The 15,360-nt window shown below is 41.8% G+C and overlaps 1 protein-coding gene across 1 annotated transcript in view; it reads right to left on the reverse strand.

Annotated features, from left to right (window-relative positions):
• LOC118591934 (leukocyte immunoglobulin-like receptor subfamily B member 2) overlaps nt 1–15,360 on the reverse strand; it is a 76,176-nt gene that overhangs the window by 33,482 nt on the left and 27,334 nt on the right. Inside the window, exon 6 of the mRNA XM_036200366.1 lies at nt 3,511–3,798. Coding sequence (XP_036056259.1) covers nt 3,511–3,798 — 288 coding nt within the window. The remainder of the gene's footprint in view (nt 1–3,510; nt 3,799–15,360) is intronic.

Below are 15,360 nucleotides of genomic sequence, written 5' to 3' on the forward strand. Positions count from 1 at the left end.
AACCAATAATGTACAATGGAAAAAAGAAAGCATCTTCAACAAATGGTGCTGGCATAACTGGATGTCAATGTGTAGAAGGCTGCAAATAGATCCATATCTGTCACTGTGAACAAAACTTAAGTCCAAGGGGATCAAAGACCTCAGCATAAATCCAGTTACTCTGAACCTGATAGAAGAGAAAGTAGGAAGTAGTCTTGAACGCATTGGCACTGGACATCACTTTCTAACTATAACACCAGTAGCACAGACACTGAGAGAAACAATCAATCAATGGGACCTTTTGAAACTGAGCAGCTTTTGTAGAGCAAAGGACATGGTCAATAAGACAAAGCGACAGCCTACATAATGGGAAAAGGTCTTCACCAACCCCACATCTCACAGAGGGCTGATATCCAGAATATATAAAGAACTCAAGAAATTAGACATCAAAATGCCCAACAGTCCAATTAAGAAATGGGCTATAGAACTAAACAGAGAATTCTCCATAGAGGAAGTTCAAATGGCTGAAAGACATTTAAGGAATTGCTCAACATCCCTAATTATCTGGGACATGCAAATCAAAATGAATCTGAGATACCACCTTACACCTGTCAGAGTGGCTAAGATCAAAACCACAGAAGACAGCTTATGCTGGAGAGGATGTGGAGCAAAGGGAACTCTCCTCCACTGCTGGTGGGAATGCAAGCTTGTACAGCCACTTTGGAAATCAATATGGCGCTTCTTTAGAAAATTGGAATTACATCTCCCCCAACACCCAGCTGTAGCACTCTTGGGCATATACCCAAGGAATGCTCAATCATACCACAAGGGCATTTGTTCAGCTATGTTCATGTCAGCATTGTTTGTAATAGCCAGAATATGGAAACAACCTAGATGCCTTTCAACTGAAGAATGGATAAAGAAAATATGGTACATATAAACAATGGAGTACTACCCAGCAGAGAAAAACAATGACATCATGAGGTTTGCAGGCAAATGGATGGATCTAGAAAAAAATCATCCTGAGTGAGGTAACCCAGTCTCAGAAAGTCAAACATGGTATGTACTCACTCATAGGAGGATACTAGATGTAAAACAAAGATGACTAGACTGCTACACAACTCCCGGGAGGCTACCTAGAAAACGGGACCCTAGGAAAGACAGAGGGATCACCCAATGACAGAGAAATGGATGAGATCTACATGAACAACCTGGAATACAGTGGAAGTAATGAAGGGCAAGGTTTGAGGGAAAGAAAGCTTAGGGGAGCAGGAGATCCCTGCTAGATCAAGAACAGAAAGGGAGAACAAGGAATAACAGACCATGATAAATGAAGACCACATGAGAACAGGAATAGGCAGAGTGCTGGAGAGGTCCCCTTAAATCCACAATGATACATCCTCTGTAGACTGCTGGCAATGGTCAAAAGCAAGCCTGATCTCACCTAGTCTGGTGATCAGATGGCCAAACACCCTAAAAGTTGTGCTGGAACTCCCATCCAATAACTGATGGAAGTGGATGCAGAGATCCTCAGCCAGGCCCCAGGTGGAGCTCCAGGTATCCAATCATCTAGAAAGAGGTGGGACTGTAAGAGCGTGAATTGTTGAGACCAAGATTGGAAAAAGCACAGGGACAAATAGCCAAACAAATGGAAGCACATGAATTATGAACCAAAGGCTGCGGAGCCCCCAGCTGGATCAGGCCCTCTGGATAAGTGAGACAACTGAATATCTTGAACTGTTTGGGAGGCATCCAGGCTGTGGGACTGGGCCCTGTCCTTAGTGCATGAGCTGGCTGTTTGGAATCTTGGGCTTACACAGGGACACTTTGCTCAGCCTGGAAGGAGGGGACTGGACCTGCCTGTACTGAATCCACCAGGTTTAAATGAATCCCCAGGGGAGTCTTGGCCCTGGAGGAGATGGGAATGGAGGGGAGGGGATGGAAGGAAGGAGGGGGTGGGGATGGAAGGGGGGAGGACAGGGGAACCCATTGCTGATGTGTAAAATTAAAACACAAATATAATAATAATAAAAAAAAGAATTCATGTGAAACCATAGGGGGAAAAGTTCATCATGTGCCATCCCTTTCTATATTCTACATGGGATTTCTTCCTCCTGCCTCCTCAAGTCCATCTTCCTATCTATAACCCATGCACACTCAATATTTTCTATCCCAAGTTCTCTATCTCAGCTATGTTCCCAACTGGAACTTCCATGACCCTATGCCCTTTGTTCCCCACACCTGAAACATGTCCCAACTCTTAAAACCTCAAGACATCCCAAAGTACCAGAAGCTATAAGATATAAAGAAATAAGTCCCCTCCATCAAGAAATCTGGCACTGCTATTTCTGAGTTCTCTTCTGTTAATGTTTCCTGCATTCTCCACTGGACTGATGGCTGTTCAGAGGGGGCACTGTGATGACAAAGGCTGGTGGGACAGATAAGAGTGGTACTCATCCCTCATCAAGAAAACTTCATGACACAACAGATGAAGAGCATTACACATTACATTACATAACATCACATCACATTACATATGCCATTATAAACACAACAAACCAAAATGCAGAGTTGTGCAGCTCAGTTGCAATGAATGCATCTACAAAACCACTCCTACATTGTGATAGAGGGGGAGGAAAGATTGTAAGAGCCAAAGGATCAGGGATTTTGTTGTGAGATTGTGTCTCCTACTAATGTCAGAAGAAACACGCATAAAGTTTCACCAACATGGCTGCTTAAACATGAGCTGGACCAGGACAACAAGACAGACATGCAAAAGTGGATGGGAGAAAGCCCAGGAGGCCTCAACCACACGTATATAACTACAGGGAACTAGGAATTCTGAGAGTGGGAGAAATGGTCTTCCCCAGGGATGAGAACACCAGTCGGTTATCCAATATCAAATGGTCACCTCTGGAAACATATAATAACATTATACAGACTAAGGGGGATATATTAGAAATATATACATGAAACAACAATTAATGTAAGAACAAGCCGTGGATTTGAAAGAGAACAAGGGGTGGCAGATGCATGAGAGGGTTTAGAGGGAGAAAAAGGATGGGAAAGTGATGTATTGTATCATAATCTACAAAGAAAAAAAACATGATGCTAACTTGAAATCTAAAAAAAAAAAAAAAAACACCTTCAATGAAGAAACTAGCAGATATATTCCAATTGTTCGGTCATGTTCTGATAGTGATATAATTATCACGCACACAGAACTCTGAAAGCAACAATAGAGGATAAGAGTCAGCAATCAAGTGGTACACCATCTATCAGAAAGGTTCTCATTATGGATAGGTAAGGACTTCCATTTCCCAGATGAATATTCTTGTATCTACCCAAAAATATTATAATTGACTTATAAGGTCAGAGTCCATAGTGCAAATGAAGCAATCCAGTCAGAATAGCAGGGCATTCCGCAACATACAGCACACAGGAGTCATGCAGTGGAATTGACATATCCCACATGGCACCCTTGAGGACTCTCTAGCACAGAGATAAGGAACAAGAACCAGATGTACTTACCCGGGACTGAAGACTCAAGGGGTTCACTAGGCAGTGACCACAAGTAGGAATTTTGTTTGTTAGAGCCAAAGCATCTGTAGGTCCTCATGTGCTCCAGGCTCACAGGGGAGATGGGGAATGTGTTGTGGTCCTGCTGTGAGCAGTTCTGGGGAAAGGAAGCATTTCCATCTCTGCAGAAGATGAAGATATTAAAGGAATCATGTGTGTGACAGAGGAGAGTTGCACCAATTTCTGAGAATCCCTGAGGTCCTGAGTCAACAGTAAGAGATGGCTTCATCTTATAAACACCTGGAAGAAAAAGACTGTGATATTAGTTGCTTGTGGTGGCACCTGCCTGTAATACTAACACTACAGAGGAAGTGGCAGATGAATTGTTGAGTGTTTAAAAAAAACCTGTTATATATCGAGGTTTCAAGACCAGACCGAGTTACATGGTATGACCCTGTCTCAAAAAATTTACTAAAAACCCTTGTCTTAGTTAGGACTTCGGTTGCTGTATGAAAGACCATTACCAAAAAGCAAACTGGGGAGCAAAGGTTTTATTTGGCCTCCCCTCAACATTACTGTCCATCACAAGAGGAAGTCAGGACGGGAACTCAAACAGGGCAGGATCCTGGAGGTAGGAGCTGATGCAGAGGCCATGGAGGGGTGCTGCTTACTGACTTGCTTCCCATGGCTTGCTTACACTGCTTTCTTATAGAACCCAGGACCACCAGCCCAGGAATGGCATCACCCACCAAGTACTAGGCCCTCCCCCATGATAGCTAACTGAGAAAATGCCTTACAAATGGATCTTGTGGAGGCATTTCCTCAACTGAGTCTCCTTCATCTCTGATGATTCTAACTTGTGTCAAGTTGACACAAAACCAGACAGTACAGCCCTGTTGTTTAAAACGAGATGAAAGATAAGCCTACAATTCACAGAGTCTGACCAGAGAGAAGAAAGGATGAAGACAAAAGGAAACTCATCCACTGCCAATCTATCAGATCGCAAAACATGTTTGTATTATTTTCCATGAACAAAGACCATAGAGACTATCTATGTATGACAGAAGGCTGCTGGCAGTTCCATGAGCTCCAGCCCTTAGGGGCTATAATCACCATTCTGGAGGGAGCCTAGAACAAGGTCAGCACAGAGGGAGGGTCATAAACCAAAACAGAGGGTCTGGGGATGAATCATAGATGGTGGAATTCCTCCCTAATATACACAGTGCCCTGTGCTCTATGCCCATCACCATATGAATGTGTCATTGTCCAGTCAACAATGCTAGTACTAGGAGAGTACAAGCAGAGGGAACACACATTCAAGATTATGTTTGGATACACAGCAAGTTCAAGGCTACACTGAAATGTTTGAGAACCTGTCTCAAAAAATGTCAAGGAAAAGTGAAATTAAAGGGGAAAGGATCAGATGAGAAAACAAAGATCGGAGAAAAAGGAGAGCAGAGAACAGGAGAGGAGAGGGAAGGAGAGGAGAGGAGAGATCCATATATAGGAGCAGAGATACAGGGCAGGGACTGTAATAGGGAATATGTGGTTCAGATACATAGGCATCAGACTGAGTCTGAAGAACAGTGTTCTTGGGAAGTTACTCACCTGTCACCACCAGCTCCAATTTGTCACCAATTTGTGACCATTCACCTCCCTTGGAGTACTGACAGTGGTAAATCCCAGCATTGCTGTGTGTCATATTCTGCAGACTGAATTCACACACCTCCTGGGCTCCCTGTGGGGTGCAATCAAACCACTTTCCATTGGGTACAGAATGGCTTAGACGCACACTGGTCATCCCTGGAGGGGTTCTACAGAAGATGGTCAGGGCACTTCCTGTGGAAATCACAGCTCCTGGAACTGCCCAGAGGGAAGGCCGGGGTGGTGGCCCTGGAGAGACACAGGAAAAGAGAGCTAGTCACCTGATGTCAGGGGGGCCAGGTTCCCAAGGTGCTATAGAGTATTTCCCACAACAACTACTAACCAAGAAAATGCCCCCACAGACATGCCCACAGGCCATTATGGTGGGGGCAGTTTCTCAGTTGATGATCCTTCTTCCCAGATGACTCTAGCTTGTGCTATGTTGAAAGAAAATCAAGCAGCACACCTCCAGAGAGAAGTCTCACTGTTGTCAGAATTGAAATGAGCCACAGTTCTAAAGGCCTAATCATCATTACTGTTCCCAATCAGTGTGAGAGCAACTTTCAGAGGAGGAGTGAAGGAAGAGGGGGTAAATGGGAGGTTGGGGTGGGAACGGGTGAAGAAAATGAGGGGAAATTGTAAATGGTATGTCAATAAATGAAAAAATGTTAATTAAATAGAAATTTTAAATGCAATATCACTTTTAAAAAAAGGAATAACTCTCATAGTGTAGTACTATCAGTGGCTTCTCTCATCTCCCAAAAGGTCAGAAATGAATCCTGCAGGTTGCTCTTCTTATCACCCAGCCTTCCCACTTCCCTGCAATGAAATCTCATTAAATCACTGACCTACAGCCAGGCAGTGCTGGAGCATGCCTTAAATCCCAGCACTCGGGAGGCAGAGATGGCTTATCTCTGTGAGTTTGTGGCCAGCCTGGTCTACAGAGCGAGGTCCAGGACAGGCTTCAAAGCTACAGAGAGACCCTGTCACAAAAAAAGTCACTGACCTATGTCTTACTTTCTCTCCTGCTTCCATGTAAAACTCAAAATCTACACCCACCTCTAATATCACACAAAACCTGGGAGCCTCTAGAAACAAATGAATCCCACCCGGGCTGCACCCACATTAGACAGCATTTACTTGGACTCTGTCTCATGGATGATGTGTCGCCCCAAGGGCAGAACTCAGTAAGAAAGCCAGACACAGCCCAGGTGAGAAGAGATGGGAAGCAAAGGAAAACTAACTTGAAAGCAAATGTCTGTATCCTCAGGAGGAAACATGTGTGTGACTGTCACCCCCTCTGTGCCATTTGTTTCCAAATCCTTTGAGCCAGATCTCATGTGGGCATTGCTGGAGCACAATAAAGAATCCCCATGCCCTAGGGGTTGGGGATTTAGCTCACTGGTAGAGCCCTTGCCTAGCAAGCCCAAGGCCCTGGGTTCAATCCTCAGCTCCACATTAAAAAACAAACAAACAAACAAACAAACAAACAAAAGAATCCCCACCCCAAACATGGCTGAAATAGTAAGGACGAATCATTAAGTAAGTTTGCCAGTGGCTGCCAATGAAAATCCCATCTCAGGATCTGCTCAAGAGGCTTCAAGCTCCTTCCATGTTATTCCCAGCCAAACTCAGTTTCCCATGGCTAAAACAGAGAACACACTCACCATACTGTGCCCGAATGTTCTGTGCCATTAAAAACCCTGAAAATAAAACAAAAGATTTGATAAGAGAAGTCTGTCCTGTTATACACTGATCCCAACCCCAGAGCTCACATCAAAAGAACAAAAAAAGATACACAGGCTGAGGCCATGGAAGACTCCTCTGATGCTACCAGGCCAGGTCTTCATAGAGGAAAAAAATCTATGAGGATCTTAGGTTAAAAATCTGGGATTCTGTATTCATTACCATTCTGGCTAAAAATGATAACACCTGTCTCACTTACCAAGTGCAAGAAGAGCAGTTCCAAGGCCCATGGCAGAGCCTCATGCCAGATCTCCACATAAACAGCAAACAGAACTGGTGATACAATCTGCAGAGCCGGACACACCCATGAGACAGACCAGACTGCAACCCGGAAACCCTGTCAAGGATGAAGACATCCAGTACAAAACAGAAAGAGGATATACTCTTGCTCAAGACTTGTCACTCACAACTCAATTCTATGCCAGTGCTCTGTGCAAGGTTTTAAATTCTCAAAGATGTTGTGGGTAGGGATGATGTTGTTCCCTGCTGAACAAAAATCCTATATAAGAGACTTGTGTCCAGTTTTTCAGAGAAAACTCTGTGATGCACCCAGAAAACACTGGTGTAGCCATCCTAATATCCAGCAAAATAGACTTCAAGCTAAAATCAATCAAAGGAAATGATGGAGGACATTACATACTCATTGCAGGAAAGATCCACCAAGATGAAGTCTCAATTCTGAACATTTATGCCCCAAACACAAGGGCACCCACATATGTAAAAGAAACATTACTGAAGCTTAAATCACATATAAAACCCCACACATAAATACTGGGAAACTTCAACTCGCCACTTTCAACTCTGGACAGATCGGCCAAATTGAAAATTAACAGACACATAATGGTCTTAGCTGATGTTATGGCTCAAATGGACTTAATTGATATCTACAGAACATTCCACCCAAACAAAAAAGAATATACCTTCTTCTCAGCACCCCATGGAACCTTCTCTAAAATCGACCACATACTTGGCCACAAAGCAAATATCAACAGATACAAAACAGTTGGAATAACCTCCTGTGTTCTGTCAGACCACCATGGTTTAAATTTAGATTTCAACAACAGAAAAAACTACAGAAATCCTACAATCTCATGGAAACTGAATATTGCTCAACTGAATCACCAATGGGTTAAGGAAGAAATAAAGAAATCAATCAAAGACTTCCTAGAGATCAATGAAAATGAATACATCACATACCCAAACTTATGGGACACTATGAGAGCAGTGCTAAGAGGGAAATTCATAGCACTAAATGCTCACATAAAGAAGTTGGAGAAATCACACACTAGTGACTTGACAGCACACCTGAAAGCCCTTGAACAGTAACAAGCAAAGTCTCCCAGGAGGAACAGACACCAGGAAATTATCAAATTGAGAGCTGAAATCAATAAAATAGAAATAAAGAGAACAATGCAAAGGATTAGTAAAACAAAGAGTTGGTTCTTTGAGAAGATCAACAAGATAGACAAGCCCTTACCCAAACTAACCAAAAGACAGAGAGAGAGAGCATCCAAATTAACAAAATCAGAAATGAAAAGGGGGACATAACAACAGACAATGAGGAAATCCAGAGAATTATCAGGTCATACTTCAAAAACCTCTACTCCACAAAACTGGAAAAAACTAAAAGAAATGGATAATTTTCTGGATAGGTACCACATTCTTAAGTTAAATTGAGACAAGTTAAACCACTTAAATAGTCCAATAACCCCCAAGGAAATAGAATCAGTCATTAAAACTCTCCCAACCAAAAAATCCCCAGGACCAGATGGTTTCACTGCAGAATTCTATGAGATCTTCAAAGAAAACTTAATACCAATCCTTTTTAAATTGTTCCACATAATAGAAGCAGAAGGAATATTACCAAAGTCCTGCTATGAGGCTACAATTACCCTGATTCCTAAACCAAACAAAGAATCAACAAAGAAAGAGAACTACAGACCGATCTCCCTCATGAACATTGATGCATAAATACTAAATAAAATACTGGCAAACAGACTCCAAGAACACATCAAAACAATTATCCACCATGATCAAATAGGCTTCATCCCAGGGATACAAGGGTGGTTCAACATATGAAAGTCTGTCAATGTAATACACCATATAAACAAACTCAAAGAAAAACCACATGATCATCTCACTAGATGCAGAAAAGGCATTTGAGCAATACCACTAAAATCAGGAACAAGGCAAGGCAGTCCTCTTTCCCCCTACTTATTCAATATAGTACTTGAAGTTCTAGCCAGAGCTATAAGACAACACAAAGAGATTAAGGGGATACAAATTGGAAAGAAAGAAGTCAAGCTTTCCCTATTTGCAGATGACATGATAGTATACATGAGTGACCCCAAAAATTCAACCAAGGAACTGATACAGCTAATAAAAACCTTCAGCAAAATAGCAGGATACAAGATCAACTCAAAAAAAATCAGTAGGCCTCCTATATATAATAGACAAACAGGCTGAGGAGGAAATCAGAGATACATCACCCCTTACAATAGCCACAAATGATATAAAATACCTTGGGGTTACACTAACTAAGCATGTGAAGGACCCATATGACAAGAACTTTAAGTCCCTGACAAAAGAAAGTGAAGATGTCAGTAAATGGAAAGATCTCCCATACTTATGGATAGGCAGGATTAACATAGTAAAAATGGCGATCTAACCAAAAGCAATCTACAGATTCAATGAAATCCCCATCAAATTACCAACACAATTCTTCACACATCTGGAAAGAATAATACTCAACTTCATATGGAAAAACCAAAAGCCCAAGATAGCCAAAAGAAAACTGTACAATAAAACAACCACTAGAGGCATCACAATCCCCAACCTCAAGCTCTACTATAGAGCTACCATAATAAAAACAGCTTGGTACTGACATAAAAACAGACATATGGACCAATGGAATCGAATTGAAGACCCCGACATTAACTCGCACACATATGAACATATAATTTTTGACAAAGAAGCTAAAAATCTACAATGGAAAAAAGAAAGCATCTTCAATGAATGGTGCTGGCATAACTGGATGTCAGTGTGTAGAAGGCTGCAAATAGATCCATATCTGTCACTGTGAACAAAACTTAAGTCCAAGGGGATCAAAGACCTCAACATAAATCCAGTTACGCTGAACCTGATAGAAGAGAAAGTAGGAAGTAGTCTTGAATGTATTGGCACTGGAGTTCACTTTCTAACAATACCAACAGTAGCACAGACACTGAGAGAAACAATCAATCAATGGGACCTGTTGAAACTGAGAAGCTTTTGTAGAGCAAAGGACATGGTCAACAAGACAAAGTGACAGCCTACAGAATGGGAAAAGGTCTTCACCAACCCCACATCTCACAGAAGTCTAATGTCCATGATATATGAAGAACTGAAGAAATTAGACAACAAAATGCCCAACAGTCCAATTAAGAAATGGGCTACAGAACTAAACAGAGAATTCTCCACAGATGAAGTTCAAATGGCTGAAAGACATTTAAGGAATTGCACAACATCCCTAATTATCTGGGAAATGCAAATCAAAACGACTCTGAGATACCACCTTACCCCTGTCAGATTGGCTAAGATCAATACCACAAAAGACAGCTTATGCTGGAGAGGATGTGGAGCAAGGGGAACTCTCCTCCACTGCTGGTGGGAATACAACTTAAACAGCCACTTTGGAAATCAGTATGGCGCTTCCTTAGAAAATTTTGATTACATCTCCCCTAAGGCCCAGCTATAGCACTCTTGGGCATATGCCCAAGGAACCAAGGAATGCTCAATCATACCACAAGGGCATTTGCGCAGCTATGTTCGTATCAGCATTGTTTGTAATAGCCAGAACCTGGAAAAAACCTAGATGCCCTTCAACTGAAGAATGGATAAAGAAAATATGGTACATATAAACAATGGAGTACTACCCAGGAGAGAAAAACAATGACATCGTGAGGTTTGCAGGCAAATGGATGGATCTAGAAAAAATCATCCTGAGTGAGGTTACCCAGACTCAGAAGGACAAACATGGTATGTACTCACTCATACAAGGATACTAGATATAAAACAAAGATGACTAGACTGCTACACAACTCCAGGGAGTCTGCCTAGAAAATGGGACCCTAGGAAAGACACAGGGATCACCCAATGACAGAGAAATGGATGAGATCTACATGAACAACCTGGAAGACAGTGGGAATAATGAAGGGAAAGTTTTGAGGGAAAGAAAGCTTAGAGGAGCAGGAGATCCCTGCTGGATCAAGAACAGAAGGGGAAAACAAGGAATAACAGACCATGATAAATGAAGACCACATGAGAACAGGAATAGGCAGAGTGCTGAAGAGGTCCCTAGAAATCCACAATGATACATCCTCTGTAGACTGCTGGCAATGGTCGAGAGAAAGCCTGATCTCACCTAGTCTGGTGATCAGATGGCAAAACACCCTACCAGTTGTGCTGGAACTCTCATCCAATAACTGATGGAAGTGGATGCAGAGATCCTCAGCCAGGCCCCAGGTGGAGCTCCAGGTATCTAACTGTTGAGGAAGAGGAGGGACTGTAAGAGTGTGAATTGTTGAGACCAAAATTGAAAAAAAGCACAGGGACAAATAGCCAAACTAATGGAAGCACATGAATTATGAACCAAAGGCTGTGGAGCCCCCAGCTGGATCAGGCCCTCTGGATAAGTGAGACAATTGAATAGCTTGAACTGTTTGGGAGGCATCCAGTCTGTGGGACCTGGACCTGTCCTTAGTGCATGAGCTGGCTGTTTGGAACCTTGGGCTTACACAGGGACACTTTGCTCAGCCTGGAAGTAGGGGACTGGACCTGCCTGTACTGAATCCACCAGGTTGAACTGAATCCCCAGGAGAGTCTTGGCCCTGGGGGAGATGGGAATGGAGGGGAAGGGATGGGGGGAAGGGGGGGTTGGGGACAGGAAGGGGGAGGATAGGGGAATGCATGGCTGATGTGTAAAATTAAAACACATATATAATAATAATAAAATGAAAAAAAGAAAAAAGACATTATCATCTCCTTAGATACTAAAAAACTCTTTTCTTTCTTAAAAATCTGATACCTCTTCATGATATAATTTTAGAGAGATTAGGCATACAAGGGATATACCTCTATCTACTGTTGATGGAATTAAAATTGGCTCAGCAACTATGGAAAACAGAGTGGTAGTTCCTTAGAAAACTACAGTAAGTTCTACCATATGACCCAACCACACTGATCATGGCAAATACCCAAAAGATTCTATTTCCTACTACAGAGACACACAGTCTCCCATGTTTATAGCGGCTTAATTCACAAAACCTAGGGCTTGGAAACATCCTAGACCTCCATCCACTGATGTGTGTATGGTGAAAATCTGCTCCTGTGGTGGTTTGAATAATCCTATGATCATAAGGTCTTAATGCTTGATCATCAGGAAATGACACTATTAGGAAGGTTTGGAGCTATAGCCTTGTTGGAGGATGTGAGTCACAGGACAAGGGCCAAGACCAAAGTCTCCCTCTCTGCCTGCAGATCAGGATGTAGCTCTCATTTAGTGCTCCAGCACAAAGCCTGTCTGCAGCATTGATTCTCGCCATGATAATTGCCAAAATCTGTGAAATTGTAAGTAAGCCCACAATTAAACATTTTCTTTGATAAGAGTTGCCTTAGTCAGGCTGGAGAGATGGCTCAGTGGTTAAGAGTACTGGCTGCTCTTCCAAAGGTCCTCAGTTCAATTCCCAGCAACCGCATGGTGGCTCGCAACCATCCATAATGAGGTCTGGTGCCCTCTTCTGTTCTGCAGGCATACTATTGGTGAAATTATTAAGGCTACTCTATGTAGTTAAAAGGGAGGTTTATTTTGTGGGGTACTTACAAATGAAGGGGTAGGTTGCAGGGTCTGGCATGGGTATAGCGCAGTCCGGCCGTGTTCTCTGGAGAACTCTGCTTGGTCTACCTCCAGCGTCCAGAGTCCAGGAACCAAGTGAGAGACCTCTTCCCGATCCTTGATCTTCCGCTTTCTCCTCCACCCTGCCTTGTGGGCGTGACCATTACCGAAGAAGCCTCAATGGGGGTTGGAACTTCCAGGCCAATCCTGGGATGGCTATCTACTACAGCATACATGCAGGCAAACACTGTGTACATAATAAATAAATAAATCATTTTTAAAAATTGCCTTAGTCAAGTGTCTCTTCATAGAAATAGAACAGTGACTATAACAAGAAGTTGGTGCTGAGAGAGGTATTGCTGTGACATGATGGGCCAGACCACTTGTAGGCAGGATGTGGAATTTGGAACTTTAGATTAGGAAAGCAATTGAATGTTTAAAGTAGGCTAAATGGTCCACAGTTCTAAGAGCATAGAAAACCATGGTAGGGTGGTTTGAAGTTATGGGAACACAGATCAAGAAGTGTCAGAGAGGAAGAACATTATTAAGTGGTGACCTAGAGACCATTCTTGTGATATGTTGTCAAAAGAATGTGGTTTTTAGCCCTTGTCTAAAATAATCTGCCTGAGGATAAATTAAGGAGTTTTGGAGTTTGTCCTGTTGGTTTTAATTATGGCCTTGGTCTAGTATTTCCTCACTCTGGTACCTTTGCTCTTTGGGAATTTTAATGTGTATTCTGTGCCATTATATGTTGTAAGTACATGATCTGATTTTTATTTAGACTTTACAAGTTAAGAGATTGCCATGAGTTTCAGAAGACACTTTGAACTTTGGACTTTTAACAATGTTGAGAAGGTTAAAGACTGTGAGGACCTTTAAAGTTGGATTGAATGCATTTTTGAATTATGATATGACTACAAGCCTATGGAGACAATGCAGAAGTCCACCTCCAGTGGGGTTCAGGTTCTCAAAGAGGATGTGTGGTGTTCATAGAGGGAAGGAGAAGACTGACAGGATCTGATGGGGTAATCAGGATGGCTGCCCATTTATTGAAAAAAAGGCTACACTTTTATACTCTATAATTGTACAATAGTTTAGCCACAGGCAATATTGAAAGCAGACTCAGTGTATTACAACATCTTTCCTGAGACAAAAGCAGTAAGGAGTAAGTAGAAGGAGTTTGGTAATATTCCTTCTGCTTCTATTGTGTGGAACAATTTAAAGAGTATTGGTATTAAGTCTTCTTTGAAAATCTGGAAGAATTCTGCAGTGAAACCATCTGGTCCTGGGGATTTTTTGGTTCGGAGACTTTTGATGACTGATTCTATTTCCTTGGGGGTTATTGGACTATTTAAATGGTTTATCTGGTCTTGATTTAACTTAAGTATGTGGTACCTATCCAGAAAATTATCCATTTCTTTTAGATTTTCAAGTTTTGTGGAGTAGAGGTTTTTGAAGTATGACCTGATAATTCTCTGGATTTCCTCATTGTCTGTTGTTATATCCCCCTTTTCATTTCTGATCCTGTTCATTTGGATGCTTTCTCTCTTTCTTTTGGTTAGTTTGGATAAGGTCTTGTCTATCTTGTTGATCTTCTCAAAGAACCAACTCTTTGTTTCATTAATCCTTTGTATTGTTCTCTTTATTTCTATTTTATTGATTTCAGCATTCAATTTGATAATTTCCTGGTGTCTGTTCCTCCTGGGAGACTTTGCTTCTTCCTGTTCAAGGGCTTTCAGGTGTGCTGTCAAGTCACTAGCATGAGATTTCTCCAGCTTCTTTATGTGGGCATTTAGTGCTATGAATTTCCCTCTTAGCACTGCTCCTATAGTGTCCCATAACTTTGGGTATGTGGTGTATTCATTTTCATTGATCTCTAGGAAGTCTTAATTTCTTTCTTCATTTCTTCCTTAACCCATTGGTGATTCACTTGAGCATTATTCAGTTTCTATGAGATTGTAGGATTTCTGTAGTTTTTTCTGTTGTTGAAATCTAACTTTAAACTATGGTGGTCTGATAGAACACAGGAGGTTATTCCAATTGTTTTGTGTCTCTTGAGATTTGCTTTGTGGCCAAGTATGTGGTTGATTTTAGAGAAGGTTCCATGGGGTGCTGAGAAGAAGGTATATTCTTTTTTGTTTGGGTGGAATGTTCTGTAGATATCAATTAAGTCCATTTGAGCCATAACATTGGTTATGTCCATTTTTTCTCTGTTAATTTTCAATTTGGCCAATCTGTCCAGAGGTGAAAGTGGGGTGTTGAAGTCTCCCACTATTAATGTGTGCGGTTTTATATGTGATTTAAGCTTTAGTAATGTTTCTTTTACATATGTGGGTGCCCTTGTGTTTGGGGCATAAATGTTCAGAATTGAGACTTCATCTTGGTGGATCTTTCCTGCAATGAGTATGTAATCTCCTTCATTATCTCTTTTGATTGATTTTAGTTTGAAGTCTATTTTGCTGGATATTAGGATGGCTACACCAGCTTGTGTCTTGAGACCATTTGATTGGAAAGTCTTTTCCCTGCCTTTTATTCTTAGGAGGTGTCTTTGAATTTGAGGTGTGTTTCTTGTATGCAGCAGAAAGATGGGTCCTGTTTTT

This window comes from Onychomys torridus, chromosome 1 (assembly GCF_903995425.1).
Source record: "Onychomys torridus chromosome 1, mOncTor1.1, whole genome shotgun sequence".
NCBI classification, from domain to species: Eukaryota; Metazoa; Chordata; class Mammalia; order Rodentia; family Cricetidae; genus Onychomys; species Onychomys torridus.